Here is a 12,414-nt window from a genome sequence, read left to right as displayed (position 1 = left end):
TTGAATTCAAAAGCCACAGACTTCAGAATAACTTTTTGGTTTTCAGATTGAGAACGAAGACTACAAGACTCGTTTCTTACTCCGTGGAGCTACACGCAAACATGCTGGTCTGTATACACTTACAGCCACAAATCCGTCTGGATCTGACAAACATTCAGTTGAAGTTATTGTTCTCGGAAAACCATCGACTCCATTGGGTCCATTGGATGTTACCAATGTCTATGAAGATCGCTGCGATTTGGAATGGAAAGTTCCAGAAGACGATGGAGGTGCCCCAATTGATCATTATGAAATTGAGAAGATGGATATGGCAACTGGAAGATGGGTTCCATGTGGAAGAAGTGAAACAACCAAGACAACTGTTCCAAATCTTCAACCAGGACATGAGTATAAATTCCGTGTTCGTGCCGTTAACAAGGAAGGAGAATCTGATCCATTGACCACTAACACAGCAATTCTGGCCAAGAATCCATACGAAGTGCCAGGAAAAGTTGACAAGCCAGAACTCGTCGATTGGGATAAGGATCATGTTGACTTGGCTTGGAACAAGCCAGATGATGGGGGTGCTCCAATTGAAGCATACGTCATTGAGAAGAAGGATAAGAATGGAAGATGGGAGGAAGCACTTGTTGTGCCCGGAGATCAGAACACAGCAACTGTACCAAACCTAAAAGAAGGAGAAGAATATCAATTCAGAATTTCTGCTCGTAACAAGGCAGGAACTGGAGATCCATCTGATCCATCTGATCGTGTTATTGCCAAGCCACGTAATCTGGCTCCACGAATTCATCGTGAAGATCTATCCGACACAACTGTCAAGGTTGGAGCATGTCTCAAGTTTATTGTTCACATTGATGGAGAGCCAGCACCAGATGTTACATGGTCATTCAATGGGAAGGGAATTGGAGAGAGCAAGGCTCAAATCGAAAACGAGCCATACATTTCAAGATTTACCCTTCCAAAGGCCGTCCGTAAACAAAGTGGAAAATACACCATCACTGCTACTAATGTCAACGGAACTGACAGTGTTACAATTGATATCAAGGTCAAGAGTAAACCAACTAAACCGAAGGGACCAATTGAAGTGACTGATGTATTCGAAGATCGTGCAACCCTTGATTGGAAACCACCAGAGGATGATGGAGGAGAGCCGATTGAGTTCTATGAAATCGAGAAGATGAACACGAAAGACGGAATCTGGGTTCCATGTGGACGAAGTGGAGATACTCACTTCACAGTTGATTCTCTCAATAAGGGAGATCACTACAAGTTCCGTGTGAAGGCAGTTAACAGTGAAGGAGCATCTGATCCTTTGGAGACTGACACTGACATTTTGGCCAAGAATCCATTCGATCGTCCAGACAAACCTGGACGTCCAGAACCAACTGATTGGGATTCAGATCATGTTGATCTCAAATGGGATCCACCACTTTCTGATGGAGGTGCTCCAATTGAGGAGTACCAAATCGAGAAGAGAACTAAATACGGAAGGTTTGTTATATCTTTCACAGTCGTCTTCCAATTATATGTATTTTTGCAGATGGGAGCCAGCAATCAGTGTTCCAGGAGGTCAAACCAAAGCAACTGTTCCAGACTTGACACCAAACGAAGAGTATGAATTCCGAGTTATTGCTGTCAATAAGGGAGGTCCATCTGATCCATCTGATGCCAGTAAGGCAGTCATTGCCAAACCAAGAAACTGTGAGTTTTTATTTTCAATTAATAGTCATATTTCTGATTTTACAGTGAAGCCACACATCGACCGTGATGCTCTCAAGAACTTGACCATCAAGGCTGGACAATCGATTTCATTTGATGTTCCTGTCTCTGGAGAACCAGCTCCAACTGTCACGTGGCACTGGCCAGATAACCGTGAAATCAGAAACGGAGGACGTGTCAAGCTCGACAATCCAGAGTACCAATCCAAGTTGGTTGTTAGACAAATGGAACGTGGAGACAGTGGTACATTCACCATCAAAGCAGTCAATGTGAACGGAGAAGATGAGGCTACTGTCAAGATTAACGTCATTGGTATGATACGACTATCATCTTACCTTTAACATTACCTTCTTTTTTCAGACAAGCCAACTCCTCCAAATGGTCCATTGGATGTTCTTGATGTTCATGGAGATCATTGTACTTTGGACTGGCGTGCACCAGATGATGACGGAGGAATTCCAATTGAGAACTACGTCATTGAGAAGTACGATACTGCCACTGGAAGATGGGTTCCTGCTGCCAAGGTTGCTGGAGATCAGACTACTGCCGTTGTTGATGGACTTATTCCAGGACACGAATACAAAGTGAGTTAATTTATCTCATCAGGCCCCAAGAAAATTGTTTTCTTATTTCAGTTCCGTGTCGCCGCTGTCAACGCCGAAGGAGAGTCCGAACCATTGGAAACCTTCGGAACCACTCTTGCAAAGGATCCATTCGACAAACCAGGAAAGACGAGTGCTCCAGATGTCACCGATTGGGATAAGGATCATGTTGATCTTGAATGGAAACCACCTGTAAACGATGGTGGAGCTCCGATTGAAGAATACGTTGTTGAGATGAAGGATGAGTTCTCTCCATTCTGGAATGAGGTTGCTCACGTTCCTGCGTCACAAACAAATGCAACTGTTGGAAACTTGAAGGAGGGATCCAAGTATGAATTCAGAATCCGTGCTAAGAATAAGGCTGGATTGGGAGATCCATCTGATTCTGCCTCAGCTGTCGCAAAGGCTAGAAACGGTAAGCAAGTTAATTTTCCTTTAAATCTATAATTAATTTTTTTCAGTTCCGCCAGTCATCGATCGTAACTCCATCCAAGAAATCAAGGTGAAGGCAGGTCAAGACTTTTCATTGAACATTCCAGTCAGTGGAGAACCAACTCCAACAATCACATGGACCTTCGAAGGAACGCCAGTTGAATCTGATGATCGCATGAAGTTGGCGAATGAAGATGGAAGAACCAAGTTCCATGTGAAGAGAGCTCTTCGTTCAGACACTGGAACTTACATCATCAAGGCTGAAAATGAGAATGGAACTGATACTGCCGAAGTGAAGGTTACTGTTCTTGATCATCCATCTAGCCCACGTGGACCACTTGATATCACTAACATTGTCAAGGATGGTTGTGATCTTGCATGGAAAGAACCAGAAGATGATGGAGGAGCAGAGATCAGTCACTACGTCATTGAGAAGCAAGACGCTGCTACAGGCAGATGGACTGCTTGTGGTGAAAGCAAGGATACCAACTTCCACGTTGATGATCTCGTTCAAGGACATGAATACAAATTCCGTGTGAAAGCCGTCAATCGTCACGGAGATTCTGATCCATTGGAGGCTCGTGAAGCTATCATTGCCAAGGATCCATTCGATCGTGCTGACAAACCAGGAACTCCAGAAATTGTCGACTGGGATAAGGACCACGCAGATCTCAAGTGGACTCCACCAGCTGATGATGGAGGTGCTCCAATCGAAGGATATCTTGTTGAGATGAGAACTCCATCTGGTGATTGGGTTCCAGCTGTCAAGGTTGGAGCCGGAGAGCTCACTGCTACGGTTGATGGATTGAAACCAGGACAAACCTACCAATTCCGTGTGAAGGCATTGAACAAGGCTGGAGAATCAACACCATCTGATCCAAGTAGAACAATGATTGCTAAGCCACGTCATCTTGCTCCAAAGATCAACAGAGATATGTTTATTGCTCAAAGAATCAAGGCTGGTCAAACTCTGAACTTCGATGTGAATGTTGAAGGAGAACCTGCTCCAAAGATCGAATGGTTCTTGAATGGATCTCCATTACCATCTGGAGGAAAAACCCATATCGACAACAACACTGACAACAACACCAAGTTGACAACCAAGGGAACCGCTCGTGCTGACAGTGGAAAGTACAAGATCGTGGCCACCAACGAGAGTGGAAAGGATGAACATGAAGTAGATGTCAACATTCTTGATATTCCTGGTGCACCAGAAGGACCACTTCGTCACAAGGATATCACCAAAGAGAGTGTCGTACTCAAATGGGATGAGCCATTGGATGATGGAGGATCTCCAATCACTAACTATCTCGTTGAAAAACAAGAAGACGGAGGACGATGGGTTCCATGTGGAGAGACTTCTGATACTTCTCTTAAAGTTAACAAATTATCAGAAGGACACGAATACAAATTCCGTGTCAAGGCAGTGAATCGTCAAGGAACATCTGCTCCACTTACTTCTGATCATGCTATTGTTGCAAAGAATCCATTCGATGAACCAGATGCACCAACAGATGTTACTCCAGTTGATTGGGATAAGGATCATGTTGATCTCGAATGGAAACCACCAGCAAACGATGGAGGTGCTCCTATCGACGCCTACATTGTTGAGAAGAAGGACAAATTTGGAGACTGGGTCGAGTGTGCTCGTGTTGATGGAAAAACAACGAAGGCTACTGCTGACAACTTGACGCCGGGAGAGACATATCAATTCCGTGTGAAAGCTGTCAACAAGGCTGGACCAGGAAAACCATCTGATCCAACAGGAAACGTTGTTGCCAAACCAAGAAGAATGGCACCTAAACTCAACCTTGCTGGTCTTTTGGATCTCCGTATCAAGGCTGGAACACCCATCAAACTTGATATTACATTCGAAGGAGAACCAGCTCCAGTTGCCACATGGAAGGCCAATGACAAAACAGTTGAAGCTGGAGCACGTGCTGATGTCACGAATACTCCAACATCTTCTGCTATTCACGTCTTCTCCGCTGTTCGTGGGGATACTGGAGTCTACAAGATCATTGTTGAGAACGAACATGGAAAAGATACTGCTCAATGCAATGTCACAGTTCTCGATGTGCCAGGAACACCAGAAGGACCACTCAAGATTGATGAAATCCATAAGGAGGGATGTACATTGAACTGGAAACCACCAACTGATAACGGAGGAACTGATATTCTTCATTACGTTGTTGAGAAGATGGATACATCTCGAGGAACATGGCAAGAAGTTGGAACATTCCCAGACTGCACTGCAAAGGTTAACAAGTTGACTCCCGGAAAGGAATATGCTTTCCGTGTGAAGGCAGTCAATCTTCAAGGAGAATCAAAGCCATTGGAAGCTGAGGAGCCAATCATTGCAAAGAATCAATTCGATGTACCTGCTCCAGTCGACAAACCAGAAGTCACTGATTGGGATAAAGATAGAATTGATATTAAGTGGAACCCAACATCCAATAATGGAGGAGCTCCAGTCACTGGATACATTGTTGAGAAGAAGGAGAAGGGAAGTGCTCTCTGGACTGAAGCTGGAAAGACTGCTGGAACAACATTCAGCGCAGACAATCTCAAGCCAGGAGTTGAATACGAGTTCCGCGTAATTGCTGTGAACGCCGCAGGACCATCAGATCCATCAGAACCAACTGATCCACAGATCACCAAGGCTCGTTACTTGAAACCAAAGATCTTGACTGCCATCAGAAAGATCAAGATCAAGGCTGGATTCACTCACAACTTGGAAGTTGATTTCGTCGGTGCCCCAGATCCAACTGCCACCTGGACTGTCGGAGATTCTGGAGCAGCACTTGCACCAGAACTCATAGTTGATGCCAAGACTAACGTCACTTCCATCTTCTTCCCATCTGCTAAGAGATCTGACAGTGGAAACTACAAACTGAAAGTGAAGAACGAATTGGGAGAAGACGAAGGAATCTTCGAAGTTATTGTTCAAGATAAACCATCTCCACCAACTGGACCACTTGAAGTATCCGATGTTACCAAAGACAGTTGTGTTCTCAATTGGAAACCACCAAAGGACGATGGAGGTGCTGAAATCAGCAATTATGTTGTTGAAAAGAGAGATACCCGCACCAACACCTGGGTTCCAGTTTCCGCTTTCGTCACTGGAACGTCCATCACAGTTCCAAAACTCACCGAGGGACATGAATACGAATTCCGTGTTATGGCTGAGAATGCATTTGGACGATCTGATTCTCTGAATACCGATGAGCCAGTTCTTGCCAAGGATCCATTCGGAACACCAGGAAAACCAGGAAGACCAGACATCGTTGACACTGATAATGATCACATTGACATCAAATGGGATCCACCAAGAGACAACGGAGGATCTCCAATCGATCATTATGATGTTGAGAGAAAGGATACAAAGACTGGAAGATGGATTAAGGTCAATACTTCTCCAGTTCAAGGAAATGCCTTCTCGGATACTCGTGTTCAAAAGGGTCACACCTACGAATACCGAGTTGTCGCTGTCAACAAGGCTGGTCCAGGTCAACCATCTGATCCATCTGCTGCTGCAACTGCTAAACCAATGCACGAGGCACCAAAGTTCGATTTGGATTTGGACGGAAAGGAATTCCGAGTGAAAGCAGGAGAACCATTGGTCATAACAATTCCATACACTGCATCTCCACAACCAGATATCTCATGGACAAAGGACGGAAAACCATTGGCTGGAGTCGAAACAACTGATTCTCAAACCAAATTGGTCATTCCAGCGACAAGAAAATCTGATTCCGGACCAGTTAAGATTAAGGCTGTGAATCCATATGGAGAGGCTGAAGCTAACATTAAAATTACTGTCATTGGCAAGCCAGGACCACCAGAGAACATCACTTATCCGGCTATCAGCAGACACACTTGCACTCTCAATTGGGATGCTCCGAAAGATGACGGAGGTTCTGAAATCGCTGGATACAAGATTGAGTACCAAGAAGTCGGATCTCAAATTTGGGATAAGGTTCCAGGACTCATTTCGGGAACTTCTTACACTGTTCGTGGACTTGAGCATGGTCAACAATACCGATTCAGAATCCGTGCTGAGAACGCTGTCGGTCTTTCTGACTATTGCCAAGGAGTACCAGTTGTCATCAAGGATCCATTCGATCCACCAGGTGCTCCAAGCACTCCAGATATCACTGGATACGACACAAATCAAGTTTCATTGGCATGGAATCCACCAAGAGACGACGGAGGCTCTCCAATCATTGGATATGTTGTTGAACGATTCGAAAAGAGAGGAGGAGGTGATTGGGCTCCAGTCAAGATGCCAATGGTCAAGGGAACTGAATGTATTGTACCAGGACTTCATGAAAATGAGACATATCAATTCCGTGTTCGTGCCGTGAATGCTGCTGGACAAGGAGAACCAAGTAACGGATCAGAACCAGTTACCTGCCGCCCATACGTCGAGAAACCAGGTCCACCAGATGCTCCAAGAGTTGGAAAGATCACAAAGAACTCAGCCGAACTCACGTGGAACAGACCATTGAGAGATGGAGGTGCTCCAATTGATGGATATATCATTGAGAAGAAGAAGTTGGGAGACAACGACTGGACAAGATGTAACGACAAACCAGTTCGTGAAACTGCATTTGAAGTCAAGAATCTCGGAGAGAAAGAAGAATACGAATTCCGTGTTATTGCTGTCAATAGTGCGGGAGAAGGAGAGCCATCAAAGCCTTCTGATTTGGTACTTATTGAAGAACAACCAGGTCGTCCAATCTTTGATATCACAAATCTCAAGGATATTACTGTTCGTGCCGGAGAGACAATCCAAATCCGTATTCCATACGCTGGAGGAAATCCAAAACCAATTATTGATTTGTTTAATGGAAACTCTCCAATCTTTGAGAACGAGAGAACTGTTGTTGATGTCAATCCTGGAGAAATCGTCATTACAACAACTGGATCAAAGAGATCTGATGCTGGTCCATACAAGATTTCAGCCACTAACAAATATGGAAAAGACACTTGCAAACTCAATGTATTCGTTCTTGATGCTCCAGGCAAACCAACTGGACCAATCCGTGCAACTGACATTCAATCTGATGCAATGACTCTTTCATGGAGACCACCAAAGGATAATGGAGGAGATGAAATCACTAACTACGTCGTTGAGAAGAGAACTCCAGGAGGTGATTGGGTTACAGTTGGACATCCAGTTGGAACCACTCTTCGTGTTCGAAATCTTGATGCAAACACTCCATATGAATTCCGTGTTCGCGCTGAGAATCAATATGGAGTTGGAGAACCATTGGAGACTGATGATGCTATTGTTGCTAAGAATCCATTCGATACTCCAGGTGCACCAGGACAACCAGAAGCAGTTGAAACTTCGGAAGAAGCAATTACTCTTCAATGGACTAGACCCACTTCTGATGGAGGAGCTCCAATTCAAGGATACGTCATCGAGAAGAGAGAAGCTGGAACCACTGAATGGACGAAGGCTGCATTCGGAAACATCCTTGACACAAAACATCGTGTCACTGGGCTTACTCCAAAGAAGACTTACGAGTTCAGAGTTGCTGCTTACAATGCTGCTGGACAAGGAGAATACAGTGCTAACTCAGTTCCTATCACTGCCGATAGTGCCCCAACAAGACCGAAGATCAACATGGGAATGCTCACCAGAGATGTGTTGGCTTATGCTGGAGACCGTGCAAAGATTCTCGTTCCATTCGCTGCTTCACCTGCTCCAAAGGTGACTTTCTCGAAGGGAGAGAACAAGATCAGTCCAACTGATCCAAGAATCAAGGTTGAATACAGTGACTTCTTGGCTACGTTGACCATCGAAAAGTCAGAATTAACTGATGGAGGACTCTACTTTGTTGAACTTGAGAATAGTCAAGGAAGTGATTCTGCTAGCATTCGTCTTAAGGTTGTTGATAAACCAGCACCACCACAACACATCAGAGTGGAAGACATCGCACCGGATTGCTGTACTCTCTATTGGATGCCACCTTCTTCCGACGGAGGATCTCCAATCACCAACTACATTGTTGAGAAGCTTGATCTTCGCCATTCCGATGGAAAATGGGAGAAAGTTTCTTCATTTGTTCGTAATTTGAATTACACTGTTGGAGGACTCCTTAAGGACAACAGATACCGTTTCCGTGTTCGTGCTGAGACCCAATACGGAGTTTCAGAACCATGTGAACTTTCTGAAGTTGTTGTCGCCAAGTATCAATTCGATGTGCCAAATCAACCAGAGGCTCCAACTGTTCGTGACAAGGACTCAACTTGGGCAGAACTTGAATGGGATCCACCAAGAGACGGAGGATCGAAGATTATTGGATATCAAGTTCAATACAGAGATACATCTTCTGGAAGATGGATCAATGCCAAGATGGATCTTGCTGAGCATTGTCACGCTCGTGTCACTGGACTTCGTCAAAATGGAGAATTCGAATTCAGAATCATTGCAAAGAATGCTGCTGGCTTCTCGAAACCATCACCACCATCAGAGAGATGTCAACTCAAATCGAGATACGGACCACCAGGACCACCAATTCAAGTCGGAGCCAAGTCGATTGGACGCAACCATTGTACTATCACCTGGATGCCACCACTTGAAGACGGAGGATCGAAAATCACTGGATACAATGTTGAGATGCGTGAATATGGAAGCACTCTGTGGGCTGTTGTCAGTGATTACAACGTGAGAGAACCAGAATTCACTGTTGACAAACTCAAGGAGTTCAATGATTACGAATTCCGTGTCGTTGCCATTAATGCAGCCGGAAAAGGAATTCCATCTCTTCCATCCGGACCAATTAAGATCCAAGAATCCGGAGGATCTCGTCCACAAATTGTTGTCAAACCAGAAGACACTGCTCAACCATACAACAGAAGAGCTGTGTTCGTTTGTGAAGCTGTCGGAAGACCAGAGCCAACAGCAAGATGGCTCAGAAATGGAAGAGAACTTCCAGAGAGCAGCAGATACAGATTCGAAGCGAGTGATGGAGTCTACAAGTTCACCATCAAAGAAGTTTGGGATATTGATGCAGGAGAATACACAGTTGAAGTGTTCAATTCATATGGAAGTGACACTGCAACTGCTAAACTCACTGTTCAAGCTCCGCCAGTCATCGAGAAGGACGTTCCAAACACAATTCTTCCAAACGGAGATCTTGTTCGTCTCAAGATTTATTTCTCTGGAACTGCACCATTCCGTCACAGTTTGGTGTTGAACAAAGAAGAGATTGACATGGATCATCCGACAATCAGAACTGTTGAATTCGACGATCATATCCTGATTACCATCCCAGCACTGTCTGTTAGAGAAGCCGGACGTTACGAGTACACCGTATCCAATGATTCCGGAGAAGCCACAACTGGATTCTGGCTCAATGTCACTGGATTACCAGAAGCACCACAAGGTCCACTTCACATCAGCAATGTCGGACCAAGTACTGCCACTCTTTCGTGGAGACCACCAGTCACCGATGGAGGATCGAAGATCACCAGTTATGTCATTGAGAAGAGAGATTTGTCAAAGGATGAATGGGTTACTGTATCATCAAACGTCAAGGATATGAACTACATTGTTACCGGATTGTTCGAAAATCACGAGTACGAATTCAGAGTTTCTGCTCAGAATGAGAACGGAATTGGTGCTCCACTTGTCAGTGAACACCCAATTGTTGCTCGTCTTCCATTCGATCCACCAACTTCTCCACTCAATTTGGAAATTATTCAAGTCGGAGGAGACTATGTCACACTTTCATGGCAACGACCATCATCCGATGGAGGCGGTCGTCTTCGTGGATACATTATTGAGAAACAAGAAGAAGGACACGATGAATGGTTCAGATGCAATCAGAATCCATCTCCACAAAACACCTACAATGTTCCAAATCTCATCGACGGAAGAAAATACAGATACCGAGTATTTGCTGCCAATGACGCCGGTCTTTCCGATCCAACAGAACTTGATCAGACACTGTTCAAGGCTTCTGGAGCAGGAGAAGGACCGAAGATTGTCAGTCCATTGAGTGATTTGAATGAGGAAGTCGGAAGATGTGTCACATTCGAATGCACCATCAGTGGATCTCCAAGACCAGAATACAGATGGTTCAAGGGATGTAAGGAACTTGTGGATACCAGCAAGTACACTCTTATTAATAAGGGAGACAAACAAGTTCTTATCATCAATGATTTGACTTCTGATGATGCCGATGAATACACTTGCCGTGCTACCAACTCATCAGGAACTCGCAGTACCAGAGCCAATTTGCGTATCAAGACGAAGCCACGTGTCTTCATTCCACCAAAATATCATGGAGGGTATGAGGCTCAGAAGGGAGAAACAATCGAATTGAAGATCCCATACAAGGCCTATCCACAAGGAGAAGCAAAATGGTCAAAGGACGGTGAGAAGATTGAGAATAACAGCAAGTACAGTATCACCACTGACGACAAGTTTGCCACGTTGAGAATCTCGAATGCCAGTCGTGAAGACTATGGAGAGTATCGTGTTGTTGTTGAGAATTCCGTTGGATCTGATTCTGGAATTGTAAATGTCACTGTTGCTGATGTTCCAGAACCACCAAGATTCCCAATAATTGAGAATATCCTTGATGAAGCTGTCATTCTTTCATGGAAACCACCAGCACTAGATGGAGGATCACTAGTTACCAACTACACAATTGAGAAGAGAGAAGTCATGGGAGGATCATGGGCTCCGTGCGCCAAGAGTCGATACACCTACACGACTGTTGAAGGACTTCGTGGTGGAAAACAATACGAATTCAGAATAACCGCTGAGAACAAGCATGGAGCATCCAAACCATGTGAGCCAACTGCTCCAGTTACCATCCCAGGAGACGAAAGAAAGAGAAGACGTGCTTACGATGTTGATGAACAAGGAAAGATTGTACGAGGAAAGGGAGCTGTCTCTTCCAATTACGATAACTATGTGTTCGATATCTGGAAGCAATATTATCCACAACCAGTTGAAATCAAGCACGATCATGTCCTCGATCACTACGACATTCACGAAGAACTTGGAACCGGAGCGTTTGGTGTCGTTCACAGAGTCACTGAAAGAGCAACAGGCAACAACTTTGCTGCGAAATTCGTGATGACTCCACATGAAGCCGATAAAGAAACAGTCAGAAAGGAAATTCAAACCATGTCAGTTTTGAGACATCCAAAACTTGTGAACCTTCATGATGCATTCGAAGATGATAACGAAATGGTTATGATCTATGAATTCATGAGTGGAGGAGAGCTCTTTGAGAAGGTTGCTGATGAACATAACAAGATGAGTGAAGATGAAGCTGTTGAATATATGAGACAAGTATGCAAAGCACTCTGTCATATGCATGAAAACAACTATGTTCACTTGGATTTGAAACCAGAAAACATTATGTTCACAACGAAGAGAAGCAACGAGTTGAAACTGATCGACTTCGGATTAACCGCCCATCTCGATCCAAAACAATCAGTGAAAGTCACCACAGGAACTGCTGAATTCGCTGCTCCAGAAGTTGCCGAGGGCAAGCCAGTCGGTTATTATACCGATATGTGGAGTGTTGGAGTTCTTTCTTATATTCTTCTTTCCGGTCTCTCGCCATTCGGAGGAGAGAACGATGATGATACATTGAGGAATGTTAAGGTGAGCTATTTTCTTTCTTCT

General features: G+C 44.5%; 1 protein-coding gene across 1 annotated transcript in view; it reads left to right on the top strand.

The window, feature by feature from the left end:
- Positions 1-12,414, top strand: part of GCK72_014213 (uncharacterized protein) — a gene marked incomplete at both ends in the record, with an annotated part of 31,251 nt that overhangs the window by 16,597 nt on the left and 2,240 nt on the right. The window contains 6 exons of the mRNA XM_053730184.1: positions 47-1,491; positions 1,541-1,701; positions 1,747-2,031; positions 2,080-2,303; positions 2,355-2,736; positions 2,783-12,393. Of these exons, the coding sequence (XP_053584956.1) occupies positions 47-1,491; positions 1,541-1,701; positions 1,747-2,031; positions 2,080-2,303; positions 2,355-2,736; positions 2,783-12,393 (12,108 nt within the window). The remainder of the gene's footprint in view (positions 1-46; positions 1,492-1,540; positions 1,702-1,746; positions 2,032-2,079; positions 2,304-2,354; positions 2,737-2,782; positions 12,394-12,414) is intronic.

The sequence above is a fragment of the Caenorhabditis remanei genome, chromosome IV (assembly GCF_010183535.1).
Source record: "Caenorhabditis remanei strain PX506 chromosome IV, whole genome shotgun sequence".
Classification (NCBI taxonomy): Eukaryota; Metazoa; Nematoda; class Chromadorea; order Rhabditida; family Rhabditidae; genus Caenorhabditis; species Caenorhabditis remanei.
The sequence above is the reverse complement of the archived record's forward strand: the minus strand, read 5'-3'. Positions and strand labels throughout refer to the sequence as shown.